The 19295-nt window shown below is 42.2% G+C and overlaps 1 protein-coding gene across 3 annotated transcripts in view; it reads right to left on the reverse strand.

Annotated features, from left to right (window-relative positions):
• CRACDL (CRACD like) overlaps positions 1-19295 on the reverse strand; it is a 220950-nt gene that overhangs the window by 43910 nt on the left and 157745 nt on the right. For all 3 annotated transcript variants that reach the window (XR_004539898.1, XM_033948955.1, XM_033948956.1), the window contains exons 5-6: positions 13005-13169; positions 490-558 (exon numbers count right to left, since the gene is read on the reverse strand). Coding sequence is in view for 2 of the 3 variants with exons in the window: in XM_033948955.1 (XP_033804846.1) it covers positions 490-558; positions 13005-13169 (234 nt within the window). In the remaining variant the exon portion in view is untranslated. The remainder of the gene's footprint in view (positions 1-489; positions 559-13004; positions 13170-19295) is intronic.

Here is a 19295-nt window from a genome sequence, read left to right on the forward strand (position 1 = left end):
TCCTGTTCGATCATCTAACAGGAAAAGGAAGTGAGATCATCAGAGTATGAGGAAGATGATGATCACTTGTTACATTAAATTTATTGTGGGTTCTCTAAAGAAGTCGGTCTGGCGAAACACGTCAGAACCTGATACTGCTTGCTTTTGAAGATCATTTCAGCAACCTCAGCTAATTACCCAGTAAAGGGATTTGAGAAAGTTTATAGTTTTCAAAGAAACAAACAGTAACAATTTATTGACATGGTATCTCTACAGACAGTTTGCTGTGCAATGATAGCCTAAGGAAGCTGCATTTAGGGGCTTGACCCCATATGTGGTCTTTTTACCTGACCGGTTCTGAGCACATCTTAGTCATCAAGAGATTAGTTAAAATACAGGGGTGCCTTTTGTTGTTTGAATACTTTTGTCAAAATTGTTTACCGCCTAGATTTGTAGATTGATGGGATATAAGAATTTTATAAACAGATAAGTAAGTATAGTTGAAGTTACCTGCTCTTCCTCTTCACTGCCTGTTCCAGCTAAACTCGAAGAGCTAAGATGCTGGTAAGAGTCAGAGAACTGTGGAATGAAATGAGGGAAAAAAAATTCAGTAATAGAATGGACAACAAATATGTACAGAATCAACACCACTCAATATAATCTAGACCAGTGTTTTTCAACCGCTGTTCCGCGGCACACTAGTGTGCTGCGAGATGTTGCCTGGTGTGCCGCAGGGCCGCCGGGCCCGGAGCTGACAGGGGGCCCGAGGCAGGGGCGCCAGTAGCTCGCCAAGGCAAAGTGAGTCGATCACCTAGGACTCACTTTGTCTTGGCGATCTAATCTATCGGACCTATCAGTCTTCCTCTCCCCGACGTCAATTCTGCAGTCGGAGAGGAAGTTCGGGCCAGCCAATCGCTGCCTGGCTGGGCGGAACTTCCTCTCCGATTGTAGAATTGACGTCAGGGAGAGCATGCGTCGGCGTCGGCTTTGGGGCCTGTTATCCATTGGTGGGTCCTGTTCCCCGATGGCAGTGGCAGTGGCTTGGGGAACGGCAGGGAGAAAGAAAGAAAGGGGGCAGGCAGGGAAACAGAAGGAAAGAAGAGAAACAGAAAAAAAGAAAGAAAGGTCAGGGAGAGAGGAAGAAAAAGTTGGGGGAGGGAATGAGGTGTGGAGGAGAGAAAGCATACAGGCTGATAGAAGGGAAGAAAGATTGGATGCACAGTCAGAAGAAGAAAATGCAACCAGAAATCACCAGACAAGGTAGGAAAAATGATTTCATTTTAAATTTAGCAAAGTGGAGGCAGTATTACCATAGTTTTCAAAGGAATTTGCCCAAATAACTTAATAGTTAACTGGGTAAATTCCCAGAGATGAAAACTTCCCTTCACTTACTATGCACAGTTCTGAATTTATATCTGCTGTCTATATTTTACAATATGGTCACCTTTTACTAAACCGCAATAGTGGTTTTTAGCGCAGGGAGCCTATGAGCGTCGAGAGCAGCGCTGGGCATTCAGCGCAGCTCCCTGCGCTAAAAACTGCTATTGTGGTTTAATAAAAAGGATGGAGGGTATATTTGTCTATTTTTGTATGCTATAAAAACCAAATACAGAGAGAGACTGAGAGCTGTTGACGAAGAGCTACGTGTGTGTCTTTCTTCGATTCCAGCCAGAATATCAGCTTTGTGTTCAGCCAAACAGGCCCAGGTTTCGCACTGAATAAAGTATTTTATAATTTTTATTTCGTAATAAAGTAATTATAAAATACTTTCTTTGTGTTTATTTGATTCCTATTCAAGAGAATTACTTTATATATAGTCAATATAGGCAGAGAGTTAAATTTTTTAACATTTTCTAATGGTGGTGTGCCTCGTGATTTTTTTCATGAAACAAGTGTGCCTTTGCCCAAAAAAGGTTGAAAAACACTGATCTAGACTATCTCCAGAGTGATATAGACCACTAACTGTATCCCTTACGAGATGCAATAGAATAAAAATGTTAATTTGGATAAACTTTAAAACAAGTGCAAGTTCTTATAATCTTAGTAGGCAATAACAACTTTATATATATACTAGTCTTTAAGCCCGTTACATTAACGGGTGCTAGAATAGATGTCTGTCTGTGTTTCTTTATCTCTCTCTCCTTGGCCGCTGTCTGTATCCTTCTGTCTCCCCCTCCCCCCCCGAGCAAAGCTGTCTGCCCCAGCACCCACCTCCCCCCAAATGTCTCTCCATGGCCCTCTTCTGTCTTCCCACCCCAGAGCAAAGCTGTCGGTCCCCACCACACCTCCCCCCAAAGCAGCCCCCTTTCCCTATCTCTCCATGGCCCCTTCTGTCTCCCCCCAGCACACCCCTCCCCCCAAAGCAGCCCCCTTTCCCTCTCCCTGTCTCTCCATGGCCCCTTCTGTCTTCCCCCCCAGAGCAAAGCTGTTTGCCCCAAGCACACCCCTCCCCCTAAAGCAGCCCCCTTTCCCTCTCCCGCTGACTCTCTCTCTGGCCCCCTTTCTCTGTCTGTCTTTCTGTTCCTCTCCCTGCCCCTGTGTCTTTCTTTCTTTCTGTCTGTCTCCCTCCCGCTGTCTGTCTGTCATTTTTCCCCATTTCCCTGTGCAGCAGCATTTCCATCCCACTTCCCTATGCAGCAGCAACAGCATTTCCCTCCTATCCCCCCCTTTCCTGTGCAGAAACAGTAGCAGCATTTTCCCCCACCCCCCTTTCCCTTCTCTTCCCTGCTCCGTTCGGACCCTCCCCCTTCTTTTACTGCCGTTGTCCTGCTCCTGACCCTCCCACCGCCGACAAACCTCAGGGCTCCAGCCGCATAGGCAACACTTTAAACACGCTGCTTCGCGGCCTTCTACTGCTGATTTCCTCTGCCGCGTCTGTCTCCGATGATGTCAACAGAGACGCGGCAGAGGAAATCGGCAGTTGAAGGGCGCGAAGCAGCGTGTTTATAGTGCTGCCTACGCCGTTGGAGCCGGGAGGTTTGTGGATGGTCATCGGCCGGAGCGGGGCTGCTGTCCACCACTCGGTTGCTGCCACTGGTGCTGCCTACGCCACTGGAGCCAGGAGGTTAGGAGAGAGAGAGAGAGAGCACAGTCGCGCGTCTCCAGCCCCTGCATGCGCCCTGAGGTTTAGAATGTTGCCACAGAAGCACACCTCAGGGCGCCAGCGCTCACAAATTTTCAAGAGCGCATGCGCCTCTAGCATTTATTATTATTATTATTATTGAGATATATCATATATATATATACACATACACATTTTTGAGTCAACATAAACCCCTTCCACAGTTGTGATATAAAAGATTCTGTCTGGCAACTTTCTATGTAATGTATTTTCCAGGCAGGTATCCTCAAAATAAAGACCAATAGGAGGTGTCCAGTAGATACTGGATTATCAGAAATTAGAAACAATTAGCAGTAGCTAAGTTTCTGGATGTATTAGGATTATTTTGAAGGTCTTGGGCTGAAGTACCCATTTCGGTCTTCCTCTTTCAGGTCTACTGAAAAGGCAGCATTCACAGCTGCTCGATGGGAGGAAGTCAGTGTCGTTGGACATTGGTAAAACCAAGAGCTGAATTATAGGTCCATGATTGCAGGGTTCCAAAAGGACTATTAGTGAATTGTCTCTGTCCTTTGAATGCACTAAAGGTGAGAGACAATATAAAACAGGGGGAAAATATAAAGGAAGCTACAAATGAAGGATTCTAGCTCTAAGGCAGGGGTAGGGAACTCCGGTCCTCAAGAGCCGTATTCCAGTTGGGTTTTCAGGATTTCCCCAATGAATTTGCATAAGATCTATTTGCATGCACTGCTTTCAATGCATATTCATTGGGGAAATCCTAAAAACCTGACTGGAATACAGCTCTCGAGGACCGGAGTTCCCTACCCCTGCTCTAAGGCTTATTTATTGAGATTTTTTAAACCGCTTTTACGAGGAGATTCACTCACAGTGGTTAAAAATTGCTGGGTAAAATAGAGTAAAGAAATTAAACTCAGCAAGTACTGCAGCACTGGGGAAATAAAAACAGAAATGTGTTTCCTTTTGTACTGAACAAAGACATTTGCGATGTATATATCCAAAAGCTACAATGATCAAAAATCCCAACACTAAAATCAATTACTTATAACATTCATCAGTAAGCACAAAACTTCGGTAACGAATTGTTTCACATGAAGAATGTCACGCCATGATTCGCTTGCATATCACTGGTCTTAATTATAAACCATATTTTATGTTATTTCATAAACATTCACAAGAATGTCTTGAAATTAACACAGAGCAAGAGGCAAACAATTTCTTGTTTTTTGTCAACAAGTGTTGGATTTAGGAGAAACTTTTCAGCTGTGATATCCAGACAAATGTCTTGTTTCTTTAAATAATGATAGATGTTTTTTTGAATTGTGTTCAGTTACAGTATTTCTTGGAAAGTTGCTGATTAAAACCAGGATTAGTGAAACTTATTTTCAGAGCTTATTTGAATTAATAGTACACTGCCTTATGTTCTTGTGTAAACTAATATTTGGTTTATATCTATCTTCTAGCTTTCTCTACTTGGTCCCATGTGGGCTAACTTAGTAGACTGATGTTTAGTAATCATTGTTGTTTGAAGACCTAGTTGTGGATTCCACTTCCTTAGATGTACTGTTCGGCAAACAAGAGGATATAGGTGGCTGCAACCCCTCCACAGTGAAACTTCAATGGACTGTCCACTATTTAGTACACGTCAGCATAAGACAACCAAAAAGTAAAAATCAATCAGAAGCCTCTGATGCGAAAACAAAAATGGGAAGAGGCTTCACAGACAGTACCAAATTTAAAACCAAACTAGAGACACACCTCAAAGAAATCAAAACCGAAAACAGAACAGGTAAGACTTTGGGGCGAAGCACTGGACTGCAGTCTTAAGGAAGTAGCCCCATTAAAATTATGCAAACCTAACAAAAGAAAAGATTAATTCACTCCCTCAGAAACTAAAGAGATAGAAAAGAAAATATGAAAGAAAATGGAGGAAGTCTGACAAAGATGAGGGGACTAGAAAAGCCTGGCTCAAAAATCAACAGAACCTATATTAAGAGAAGAAAAAAAAAAAAGAAAAGAAAAGAATACCTCTCAAAAAAATGATCCTCAAAGCCGGAAACTCCACAAAAACCCTATACCAGGTAGTAGTATATGGATTGTTAGGGAAAAAAAAGAAAGAGACCACCACCAAATGCTCCCTAACCAGTAAAGAATTCAGCAACATCTTCACTAAGAAAATAAGGAAGCTACAGGAAGACAACAGACTAAATGAAAACATATCTATATACAAACACAAAGGGTAAACCAGAGACAAAATGAAAGTTTGAACCAGTCACAGAATTCCAAGAGAAGAAACTACTGAGAAGAGTGAAACTAGGCCCATCATTCCTCAACACCTGCCCGATTCATCCAATGAGAGAGAACGAAAGCCTAGGACTCTCCTATCTCACAGACTTCACCAACAACTCATTACAGCGTGGACAAGTACTTAAATGGAAAGTCTCCACCATCAAGCCCATACTGAAAAAGACCTAGAAAACCTCTCCAACTACAGACCAGTAGCTAACCAGCCAGGGATATACAAACTAGTAGACAAACTAGCATCCAACAAATATCAGATAACATAAGAACATAAGCAATGCCTCCACTGGGTCAGACCCGAGGTCCATCATGCCCAGCAGTCCGCTCACGCGGCGGCCCAACAGGTCCAGGACCTGCGCAGTAGCTCCCTATCTATACCCCTCTATCCCTTTTTCCAGCAGGAATTTGTCCAATCCTTTCTTGAAAACCAGTACCGTACTCTGTCCTATTACGTCCTCTGGAAGTGCATTCCAGGTGTCCACCACACGCTGGGTAAAGAAAAACTTCCTAGCATTTGTTTTGAATCTGTCCCCTTCCAATTTTTCTGACTGCCCTCTTTTTGAAAGTTTTGAAAGTTTGAAGAATCTGTCCCTCTCTACTTTCTCTATGCTCTTCATGATCTTGTAGGTCTCTATCATATCTCCTCTGAGTCTCCGCTTTTCCAGGGAGAAGAGCCCCAGTCTCTCCAATCTTTCAGTGTATGAGAGGTTTTCCATGCCCTTAATCATTCGTGTCGCTCTCCTCTGGACCCTCTCAAGTGTTGCCATATCCTTCTTAAGGTACGGTGACCAATACTGAACACAGTACTCCAGGTGCGGGCGCACCATTGCCCGATACAACGGCAGGATGACTTCTTTTGTTCTGGTCGTAATACCCTTCTTAATAATACCCAACATTCTGTTTGCCTTCTTCGCGGCTGCTGCACATTGTGCCGTTGACTTCATTGTTGTATCCACCAGTACACCCAAATCTCTTTCAAGGTTACTTCCCTCTAATACTAATCCCCCCATTTGGTAGCTGAACATCGGGTTCTTTCTCCCTATATGCATGACCTTACATTTCCCTACATTGAAGTTCATCTGCCATTTATTCGCCCACTCCTCCAGTTTGTTTAGGTCCCTTTGTAGGTCCTCACACTCTTCCGTAGTTCTAACCCTTCTACAGAGTTTAGTGTCATCCGCAAATTTTATAACTTCACATTTCGTCCCCGTTTCCAGGTCATTAATAAATACATTAAACAGCAGCGGTCCCAGTACAGACCCCTGCAGAACTTCCCCCTTACCCTTCACTCCAACCCTCTGTCTTCTGTCTGCCAACCAGTGTTTGACCCACATGTGTACGTCCCCTTCCACCCTGTGGTTCCACAGCTTCCTAAGTAGCCACTCATGGGGTACCTTGTCAAAGGCCTTTTGGAAGTCGAGGTAAATGATGTCTACGGGTTCCCCTTTGTCCAACTGGCTGTTCACTCCCTCAAAGAAGTGCAGTAAATTTGTTTGGCATGATCTTCCTTTGCAGAAGCCATGTTGGCTCGCTTTCATCAGCCCATGTTTTTCGATGTGCTCATAGATGCTGTCCTTTATCAGTGCTTCTACCATCTTGCCTGGAACCGATGTCAAACTTACCGGCCTGTAGTTTCCCGGGTCTCCTCTTGACCCCTTTTTAAAGATAGGTGTAACATTTGCTATCTTCCAGTCCTCCGGGATCTCCCCAGTTTTCAAGGATAGGTTGCAAACTCGTTGGAGTATTCCCGCTATCTCATTTCTTAATTCTTTTAGTATCCTAGGGTGGATTCCGTCTGGGCCTGGTGATTTGTCGCTTTTCAATCTATCTATCTGTTGGAAGACATCCTCATGGCTCACCTCTATTGTTGACAGTTTTTCTTCTTGATCACCATGGAAGATCACGTCGGGTTCTGGTACAGTGGATGTGTCCTCGCTTGTGAAGACTGACGAGAAGAATTTGTTTAACCTGTCGGCTACCTCTTCTTGCTCCTTTATCACTCCCTTTATGTCTCCATCATCCAACGGTCCTACTTCCTCCCTCGCCGGTTGCTTCCCTTTAACATATCTGAAGAACGATTTGAAGTTTTTTGCCTCCCTGGCCAGCCTCTCTTCGTATTCTCTTTTCGCTCTCCTAACCACTTGATGACATTCTCTTTGGCGTTTTCTGTGTTCCTTCCAGTTTTCCCCAGTTTGGTCCTTTTTCCATTTCCAGAATGAATTTTTCTTGTCTCCTATCGCTTTCTTCACCTCATTGTTTATCCATGCGGGGTCTTTTGTTCGGTTTTTTTTTGTACCCTTTTCTAAATCTGGGGATGTACATATGTTGTGCTTCTTGTACTGTGTCCTTGAATAGAGACCAGGCTTGCTCTACAGTTTCTCCTTTCCTTGAGCTATTTCTGAGTTTTTTCCTTACCATTGCTCTCATAGCATCATAGTTCCCTTTCTTAAAGTTGAACGTTGCCACTGTGGTTCTCTTCCCTTTTGCTGTACCTACTCCTAATTTGTACTGAATCATGTTGTGATCGCTGTTTCCTAGTGGTCCTACTACTTCCACTTCTTTTGCAGGTCCCCCTATTCCGTTGAGGATTAGGTCAAGAGTGGCATTACCTCTTGTTGGTTCCTTGACAAGCTGATCCATAAAGCAGTCCCTCACAGACTCTAAGAATTCTGTTTCCCTCGCACAGTTCGAGTTTCCAATATTCCAGTTTATCCCGGGGTAGTTAAAGTCTCCCATTACTGTCACGTTCCTGTTGTTGCCTTCCCGCCTCAATTCTGCTGCCAGATCTTTGTCGTTTGCTTCCATTTGTCCAGGTGGAAGATAGTATAGACCCAATCTTATGTCAAGGCCATTTTTTCCCGGTAATTTAACCCATAATGACTCCAATCCTTCCGCCTTTGGTTCTATATCCACTCCGGACGAGGGAATGGTGTCTTTTATGTATAGTGCTATTCCTCCCCCCTTCTTGTGGGCCCTGTCTCTTCTATAGAGTTTGTACCCTGGCAGTGCTACGTCCCATTGGTTATCCTCGTTCCACCATGTTTCCGTGATTCCAATGATGTCTAGGTCCTGGTAAATTCATCTAAGCTGGACCAAGTCCAATCAAAATTTAGAAGACACCTGTGCACGGAGACTATTCTAGTAGCAGTGCAGGACTCCATCCTTAAACACCAGGCTTACAGAGAAGACGTACTGCTGGGGTTTCTACACTGCTCAGAAGCTTTCGACCTAGTCTAACACTCACTTCTAAAATCACATTGCAGAGAAGTAGGACTAAAAAGAAATGCCATGGCATGGGTAGAATCATTTCTATCTAAAAGACTAACAAGAGTAGAATGGCAAGGGAATACCAGCAACTGGAAAAAAAAAAACCCTAACATAGGGATACCATAGGGATCCATCATGTCAATATCTTCCTCCAACTACTGGGAAAATTCATCAGAAAACTGGGGTGGGAATGCTACATTTTCACAGATGATGTTCAGTTGATCAAACTACTGAAGAGACAGGACATGATGACTAAACAAATAATCAAGTCAGGCTTAGAGAAAATCTTTGTATGGTTCCAAGCATACAGTCTAGCAGCTAACAAAGAAAAGACAGAACTACTTCTCATAAATAAATAGGGAGGAAACAGCCCCGGCTTCCAACTAACACTAAACAGCAATACCATAGAATCATCCAAGAAAGGAGTGAGAAACCTAGGTGTATGGCAACACAGATCCAATGCATTGCCTAACACACTTATGGAAAACTATACTGGGTTAGAGGACTGAAACCCTACCTCTCTCATCAAGAAAAGTCCAACATAGTAATATCCCCAGTACTCAAAATCTTTGACTACTGCAATGCAACTCTGCTGGGCTTACCGAAATACATGATCAGACAGAACTAAACAGTACAAAACACAACAGCAAGGATTTTGCTAGGTAAATCAAGACAGACAACTACCACCCCGTTACTGAAAGAGTTACACTGATTCCCAATTGAGTGCAGGGTGAAATTCAAAATCTTATTAAGAACATAAGAATAGGCTTACTGGGTAAGATCAATGGTCCATCTAGCCCAGTATCCTGTCTTCAAGGAGGCCAAATCAAATCACAAGTACCTGGCAAAAACCTAAATAGTAGCAGTATTCCATGCCATCAATCCAGGACAAGCAGTGGCTTCTCCCATGTCTGTCTCAACAGCAGACTATGGACTTTTCATCCAAAAACTAGTCCAAACCTTTTTTAAAACCAGTTACATTAACTGCTCTAACCACATCCTCTGACAACACATTCCAGAGCTTAACTATTCTCCGAGTGAAAAAATATTTCCTCCTATTGGTTTTAAAAGTATTGCCCTTACTTCATTGAGTGTTTCCTAGTCTTCGTAAATATTGATGAAGTAAAAAAATCAATCCACTTGTACCCATTCTACACCACTCAGGATTTTGTAGACTTTTCCAAGTTGAAGAGCCCTAACCTCTTTAGTCATTCTTCATACGAGAGGAGTTCCATCCCTTTTACCATCTTGGTCATAACATAACATAAAATCCTTCTTCTATACCACATAACAGTAAAGATCTATGCAGTTTACAAAAGTAAGGGGACATTCAAGATGAATACATTCAGTTACCCAAAAATTTAGTGAACCTAAACCAGCGTTGGATATCAGGGAATTTGGATCTTTATCCCAAGAAGCTGCTTGATAAGTTAAAAGACGCTGGTAGTATTTCTTATATTTACATCCTTTGACCGAAAGGAATGAGAAAAATGTAACTAATCGTCTTGAACGATTTACATTAACAAAAGTAAAGGAATTTACTAAATAGCTAGAAATAAGACTGAATAGTAATTTATAGCAGACACAACAGAACTTAAACATCACCCAAGCTTCCACCAGTAGCCAATGCAACTCAATTATAAAAGGAATGATATGATTGTACTTTTTTAACTCTTTTCTAGTGCTGCTATATCTTTTTTGGGATAAGGAGACCAGAACTGAAGGCAGTAATCAAGGCAAGGTCACACTATTGAGCGATACAGAGGCATTATAACATTCTTGGTCTTGTTTACCACCTTTTCTAATAATTCCTAGTATCTTGTTTGCTTTATGACTGCCGCCACACATTGGGTGGAAGGTTTCAGCGTATTGTCCACAATGACACCCAGATCTTTTTCTTTAAGCGCTGATCCCCTAGGTGGACCATAGCATCCAGTAACTATGATTTGGATTATTCTTCCCAATGAGCATCATTTTGCTTTTGTCCACATAAATTTCATCTGCCATTTGGATGCCCAGTCTTCCAATTTCCTAAGATCTTCCTGCAGTTTTTCACAGTCCGTATGTGTTTTAACAACTTTGAACAGTTTTACTGTCATCTGCAAATTTGATCACCTCACTCATAGTTCCAATTTCCAGATCATTTATAAATAAGTTACAAATAGCATCAATCCTAGTATAGATCCCTGTGGCACACCACTATTTACCCTCCTCCATTGAGAAAAATGGCCATTTAACCCTACCCTTTGTTTTCTGTCCGATAACCAATTCTTAATCCAACATTGCCTCCTATCCCATGACATTTTAATTTTCTCAGCAGCCTCTCATGAGGAATTTTGTCAAAAGCTTTCTGGAAATCTAAATACACTACAGCAACCGGCTCGCCTTTATCCACATGTTTATTCAAATAAGTCAAGCAAATTGGCGAGGCAAGACCTCCCTCGGCTTAACCCATGCTGACTCTGTCTCATTAAAACATGTTTGTCTACATGTTCCACAATTTTATTTTTTTATATTTGTTTCTACTATTTTGACCGGCACTGAGGTCAGGCTTACCAGTCTGTAATTCCTCTCAGAACTGCAATACCTAGCAGCCAGACTACAAAACCATATACCCTAATGCGCCCTGCGCTCGAGCCAAGCGTCCCTACTATAAATACCCTCCCTTCAAAGGCATCAAATACAAAAGCACCAGGGCAAGAATGTTCTCGGTAATGGCTCCAACATGGTGGAATGCCCTACCAAATGAATTAAAGATAGAAAAGAATACCAGAAAATTAAAGGAGGATAAAGACTATCCTTTTCTCAGACCACTTCAACTAAAAGTATGAACTTGACAGAGAGAGAGGAAGCTAGAACTTTCAGGGATGCATATAAATAGATTATATTCATTTGAAATGGCTAGCTTCCTTAGGAGGTGTGTAAATATGGTGTTCTTAGCTGAAATACTAAACCTAGTATGATATGTGCATATACATAGGACATGATAAAATCATGTGCATTAAATAGGATGATCGATGTGCCGGTAATATAAGTAGAATGATGAATATGGCATAATTATGCTGGTATTAATAACTCTGTATTGAATATATCTAAAGAAGCCCCTAGTAACTCTGTATAGAGCAGAAGCTCTTTTTAACATCTCATGTATTGTAACATTTTTACAGAAGCTCATGTAAACTGCTCCAAAATGACTCCCCAGTCATTAATAGCGGTATAGAAGCTCACAATAAACATAAACATTAAAAACATTCAAGAAATAGTCTCTGCTCAATGGAGCTTACAGTCTAATCTGGTGGCTCTGATCTCTGACCTTTTCAATATTTCTTTAGATTGGAGAAGGGCTCATTTAATTTAATTTAAAAACATTTATATTCCCCTCAATGAATTCTGCTACAAAAAGACTTCAACTTGTGACACTGCAGTTTTGCCATTCTGCCTGTGCATAATGAAACAGGGAGATGGTGTTCTTAATTTCCTGCTGGATCTAGCTAAGAAAACCTTGAAGTGATGACAGCATTTTTTTTTTCATCCATAGGCATTTAAAAAAAATTATAGACACCCTATTATAAAATTACTCATATGCAGCCTTTATAAAATGTAGTGTTTATAAAAATTTCCAAAAAATATATATATTTTCTGTTCATTAAAAAGGCACCATAGAAGTTTGTGTCTGTACAAAATAGGCTAGTAGAACTATTCCCAGCAGTGTACAAATGGTCTGGCATAAATTTATATCCACTGAAATGCAACAGTAATGTGCACCTATATGTGCATTTTATAAAATATGTGCACATCTTGCAAAGTCATCCCAGTTCTGTTCAAAGGCTGCCCTAGGAATACCTATACAAGGACTGCAAAAAGTATTTTTCCTTGTCAGTTAAGTACTTGTATATGTCTACTGTACTTACCCAAATAGTTCCATAATAGCCCTTTCCCACAAGCATATAACACACTTTACATGTGAAAAAGCCTTATAAATTTACCTTTATATCATTTGACTACTGCTCTAAAAATGAACTATAGCATGTCAACCCAGCAGTCAATAGCTGAGCTTTGAATGTTACCATGACAACCAACTCTTCACATTCAGATTCAGTTTTTTTCCATTCATCTTAAGCCTCCATTCCTTCTCCTAAATTTTTCCTGCTTAAAACTATATAAACATTTTTGCAGCAATCTTTCTAATTCCTAAATACAATCGTTGAAACCCTCAAGTAGTACATTCCTGAGGTATAACTACATATATTTGTCATAATAACCTGGTTAATTTGCATGTTTGTTTACCACCCAAAACCAGGACTACTGGTTCTCAAAGGCTGGTTTTAGAAAGCAATCTTCTAAATCAAATCTAGAGACTGGTATACTGATAAATATTTACCTTTGATGTAGTACTGCAACTCATTGTTTCATGCAGTAATGACATTTCTAAAGGACTCCTGGGTAATCCATCATCCTCTGAGCTGGTGCCAGCATCATCCATCCGCTTGGCAGGGATTACAAATGAAGCAGGAGAAACTAATTTTATCTTGTGCTGAATTTTTAACTGTAGTGTAAAAGGAAAGTAAGATCATGATCTTATTATATAGTCAGGCCAAATCAAAAGCCTTTTATTCTAAACAGCACAAACTGGTTTAATATATGATGCTCTGGCAGCACACATCACTTCTGGTTCTTTCTGGAAACCACAAGTTTCATACAACAAGAACAAGCATAATCTTTAGTGGTAATATGTTTATTACCAGCAAAAGGGTTTTGGTTTGTTTTCAATGTTCCTGACTTTCAAAGGTTTTTTTTTGTTCATTTCACACATTTATTTTAATACACATAGAACAGATCAATTGTATATGCTTTAAATTGATGTTTTGTGTGTTAAATTTTAACGTGTACTAAAACTCTTAACAAAAACACATCTCTAGTGCTTGTAGAACTGAGGCCTATAAGGGTATGCTTATATTTAGACACAAAAACAGTAGAGACAACCACCACTAACCAATTGTCCTGAAATAATCTTTGTTGGATAATTTCTACAAGACTCAACGTGAGCCAAGTTTCAGCTGAATGGTCTGCATCAGGAGGCAACATAACAATGTAAAGATATAATAATAATAACTTTATTTTTGTATACCACAATATCACAAGCAGTTCAGAGTGGTTTACAGAGGAAGAGACTATATACAGACAGCGATATTACAGAGAAAAATTTCAAATTACATAGGTAAGTCAGGAGTAGTTAGGTATATCCGGAAGTGTTTCAAAGAAGTTACAAGGCAGGGAGGAGTCAGAGGAATATATCAAAGAGATAGGTTTTAATTAATTTTTTGAAGGATTAGTAGGAGGATGAATTGGAAATGAGGGTGGTTAGACATTTATTCCATTTGCCTGCTTGAAATGACAGTAATCTATCAAGGAATCTCTTGTAGATATAGCCCTTCAGGGAGGGGAAGGCGAACAAAGAGGCACTACGTGTGCAAGTGGTGCCTGGAAATTCAAAATGGTGTGAGAAGTAGATTGGGGATAAACCAGTTATGGTTTTGAAGCAGTGGCAGGCAAACTTGAAGATGACACTTGCCTCCATCGGTAACCAGTGTAGTTTTCTGTAATACAGGCTTACGTGATCGGATTTTTTTTTGAGGCCATAGATTAGACGAACGGCAGTATTCTGAATGATTCTCAGTCGTTTGATGGTTTTCTTAAAGGAACCCAAGTATATGATATTGCAATAGTCTAAGGTGCTTAAAATTAGAGATTGAAACAGCAATCGAAAAGAGAGGAAGTCGAAATAGTGTTTGATGGTCCGAAGTTTCCAGAGGGTGCCAAAACATTTTTTAACTTGAGCGTTAGTATGGTCTTCAAAAGACAGGCATCGGTCTAGGATGACCCCAAGGATTTTGATGGTAGAGTTGATTGGGTAAGTTAACCCGTTTAAATTCAAGGAGGTGTTCGTTAGTTTGTGGTTGGGACTTGCCAGGAAGAGCTTGTTTTTTTCTGGGTTCAATTTTAGCTTGAATTGTGTAGTCCATTGTTTACCCTAGTGAGGATAGATGAGGTGAATTGTTCTGTCTCTTGTGTCAGTGAGGTTATGGGAATGATGATTGTAATGTCATCTGCATATATGTACGATTTCAGTTTTAAATCAGATAACATATGTCCCAATGGTGCCATGTAGACATTGAACATAGAAGGAGAGAGAGGGGAGCCCTGTGGGACTCCGCAGGGATTATACCAGGAGTGGGAAAAGGTTCCTTCGCTGTGGACCTGGTAAGTGCGGTTTTTTAAGAAGCCTGTAAAACAGGTTAGGACCTGTCCAGAGATGCCAACAGAATCGAGGCATCTGAGCAGAAAAATTGCTCCTACCAAGGTATTTTTTTACCGTGGTGTGGGAGCTTTGTGTATCAGATACTAAGTAGGTACGAGGGAGGGAAGGGAAGGTGATCTTACAGCAGTGGATCAGAGAAGAGGAGGGGTACCAGCACCCCTATCAAGATGGTACCCAGGGAGGACTTCCCCCCCTTACTAAACCACTAAGCTGGGGAAGACAAAGATTTCAAATCTGCCCTAGCTAAATTTAATTAAAAATAGTAAGAGAAGCAGACATGGTGCATCTTATTGCTTCCAATTAGCCTGCTGTCTTCTCAATACCCCAGCAATGGGAGATGAACACATAGCTTGGCACAAGATTAGCTGTAGCTCAATAGGCATCACATCATCATTTCTCTGTGGAGCCTTTGTTGTTGCTGAGACTTGCTATCTGGTTCTTCTGTTTTGTGATCAGATTCTTTGTTGCAGTGGGTGTGTAGAGGATAAAGACCCCATGGGTCAGCGTGCACAGTTCAACTCAGGATAGATCCCTGGGTATACAAATACTCTTTTCATAAATACACGTGCAGAGCTTGCCCTATCACTAGGCAGATAAGGTGTCCATCTGGAATGGCAGGCTTCAATGGGGTGGGAGACAGCAGTGCAGTTCTGCCCCAAACAATAGCAGGGAAGAAATGCTGCTTTGATTGGCAGGTCTTTCAGCATACTCAAGTCCTGCCATATTCTTCCCGTCCAGTACAAATAAGAGGAGACAGGATGTGGCAGACCATGTGTACATATGACAGACTAGATGGGTCATTTGGCCTTTATCTGTCATCATGTTTTTATGAAGTTACTTACCTGTAGCAGGTGTTATTCGAGGACAGCAGGCAGATATTCTCACATGTGGGTACTGTCATCCATGAAACCCAATACCAATAGTGCAAAAGTGTACTGTAACTTTTAAAATGAAAAAAATCTCAAATTGCCTTTACCATGCATGCACAAGTACCTTCCCAGACGCTGCAAGCTTGTGATTCATTGTTAGAAAAAATTGGATTCACCAATTCAGTATTCCCCGGTGAAACCTGACATACCTCCGGGCCTCACAAAGCAGCAGCAACAGCAGTGGTAGCTGGTCAGCATAGCAGCATTCTGAATGGGCTGCTCGCGACCTGCTCCACTGGGGCCTTCCCTTTGCTGCGTCATCAGTAACATCACTGAAGATGCAGCAGAGGGCAGCCTTGGCGAGGCAGACCGCAATCAGCCTATTCATTGTGCTGCCTCTTAATGGCCAGCCACTGCTGCTTTGCAAGGCCCGGAGGTATATCAGGTCTTATGGTGGTAGAGTCAGTTGGGTGCTGCTGCACAGGGGGATGGGAGGGAGGAAGGGATGGATGGAAAGCTGCTGCACAGGGGGATGGGTGGGAGGGGAGGAGAGATGCTGCACATGGGGGGAGAGAGGAAGAACTGTTGGGATGGAGAAGAGGAAGGGAAAGATGAAACAAAGAGGTAATAATAATAATAACTTTATTTTTCTATACCGCAATACCACAAAACGGTTCAGAGCGGTTTACAGGATAAGAGACTGTACATTTACAGCGAAGTTACAGCTTAGTTATAGCGAAGTTACATCGGGTTACAGCATGTTGAAAAACAGTTCAGAGCGATTTATACAATGTAGGTGCAGAGAATTAGTTAACAATTATATGGTATAAACCAGTGACAATTACAAAATGATCCAATAATTGTTGCATGGGGGAGGGGAAGGGTAGGGAGGGAGGCAAGGGATTATTAGTTTGGTCGGGGGGGGGCGGGGGTTAGAGGAATTTATCAAAGAGGTATGTTTTTAGAGATTTCCTGAAGGATTGATAAGTTGGGGCAAGAGAGATGAGAGTGGACAGGCAGTCATTCCATTTGCCAGCTTGGAAAGAGAGGGTTTTGTCGAAGAATCTTTTGTGGATGCATCCTTTTGGGGAGGGGTAGGCAAACAGGTGTGCATTGCGTGTACGGTTAGAGCCTGGGAAGGTGAAGTGGCGTGAAAGATATATCGGGGCTGAGCCAGTTAGGGTTTTGAAGCAGAGGCAGGCGAATTTGAAGATGATCCTTGCTTCGAACGGTAGCCAGTGAAGTTTCCTGTAGAAAGGGCTGATGTGGTCTGATTTTTTGAGCCCGTAGATGAGGCGGACGGCGGTATTCTGAATAAGTCGTAGTCGTTTAATGGTTTTCTTGTAGGAGCCCAGATATATGATATTGCAGTAATCCAGGGAGTTTAGAATTAGGGATTGGACCAGCAATCTGAAGGTGGGAAAATCAAAGTAATGTTTGATGGAGCGGAGTTTCCACAGGGTGGAAAAACATTTTTTGACCTGGGTGTTAGTGTGTTCTTCTAAAGTGAGGCATCGGTCCAAGATGACTCCGAGGATTTTTATAGTAGAGTTGATTGGATACGTTAAGCCATTAAGTTGCAGGGTGGTGGATGTTAGTTTGTGGTTGGGACTTGCAAGGAAGAACTTGGTTTTTTCTGGGTTTAGTTTCAGTTTGAAGCGAGTGGTAGAAAGGGGTGAGAGAGAGAAATCCTGCATATGGTGAAGGGGAAGGAGACATACATGGAGAAGAGAGAGGAAGAAATGTTGGATTTAGGATGGAGGGCAAGGAGGTATGGAGCATGGGGGACAGAAAGCACAGTTACTTACTGTAACAGGTGTTACCCAGGGACAGCAGGCAGATATTCTCACTAATGGGTGATGTCATGACGGAGCCCCTGAACGGACACTTGAAAAGTGAATCGCAACTTTAAGTTTAGAAAGTTTGTGATTGACCTGTAACGCACATGTGTGAGTACCTTCCCGCCTGATGGAGGCTTGTGGTCCCTCAGTTAAGATAAGCCAGTTAAAAAGCCAACCAGGGGAGGTGAGTGGATTGTGAGAATATCTGCCTGCTGTCCCTGGATAACACCTGTTACGGTAAGTAACTGTGCTTTATCCCAGGACAAGCAAGCAGCATATTCTCACTAATGGGTGACCTCCAAGCTAACTAGAAAGGGGTGGAGGGAGAGTTGGCCTTTAAGAAAACAAATGTTGCAAAACTAACTGACCAAAGTGCCCATTCCTTCTGGAAAAAATTTCCAGACAGTAATGTGAAGTGAAGGACCAGGTGGCAGCCTTGCAGATTTCCTCAATAGGAGTACATCTGAGGAAAGCTACAGAAGCTGCCAGAGCATGGACTTTGTGAGCAGTGACATGACTCTCCAGAGGCAGTCAGGTCCGAGTATAGCAGAATGAGATACAGGCAGCCAACCAATTGGAAATTGTCCATTTGGTGAAAGGATGACCCAACTTGTTAGGATCAAATGAGATGAAGAGTTGGGGAGATGTTCGATGAGGCTTTATACAATTGATGTAGTAGGCCAAAGCACGTTTACAGTCCAAAGTGTGCAGTGCCATTTCTCCTGGATGAGAATGAGGCTTGGGGAAAAAACTGGAAGAACAATGGACTGATTGAGATGAAAGTCCGTAACTACTTTCGGTAGAAACTTAGGATGTGTGTGTAGAACCACTTTATCATGGTGAAAAACTGTGAAAGGTGGATCTGCGACCAACGCTGGTAACTCACTGACCCTCCTGGCAGAACTGAGGGAGATGAGAAAAACTACTTTCCAGGTGAGAAATTTGAGATGAGCTGTGGCCATTGGTTCAAATGGTGGTTTCATTAACCTGGAAAGAACTACATTAAGATACCAGACAACAGGAGGAGGCTTGAGAGGTGGTTTAACGTTGAAAAGCCCTTTGATGAATCTGGAGACCAATGGATGAGCCATGAGCGGCTTTCCCTTGACTGGCATGTGAAAAGCTGTAATAGCACTGAGATGGACTCTGATAGATGTAGTTTAAGATCAGAGTCAGAGAAATGAAGGAGATAATCCAGCACCAATTCCAATGACAAGGAAGCTGGATTATGATGATGATGATGACAGAGACACCAGGAAGAAAACCGTGTCCACTTTGTTGATAACACTGTTGAGTGGCCGGTTTCCTGGAAGCGTCAATAATAGTGCGGACAGGCTGAGAGAGATGCAATGATGTCAGCCCGAGAGATACCACAACGATTGCAGGTTGGGATGAAGAAGAGCTCCTTGATTCTGTGTATGTAGAGTAGGAAATACTGGAAGAAGGATGGGCTCCCTAGTGCTGAGTTGAAGTAGAAGGGAGAACCAATGCTGTCTGGGCTACCGAGGAGCTATGAGTATCATGGCTCCAGCTTGAGTTTGAAAAGAGCAGTGGCGTACCAAGGGAGGGGGGGGGGCGGGTCTGCCCCGGGTGCACGGCTTAGGGAGGTGCACAGCCGGCCTGGTCCGGGTCCTCCTGCCCTT

The sequence above is a fragment of the Geotrypetes seraphini genome, chromosome 6, assembly GCF_902459505.1.
Source record: "Geotrypetes seraphini chromosome 6, aGeoSer1.1, whole genome shotgun sequence".
In the NCBI taxonomy this organism is placed as follows: domain Eukaryota; kingdom Metazoa; phylum Chordata; class Amphibia; order Gymnophiona; family Dermophiidae; genus Geotrypetes; species Geotrypetes seraphini.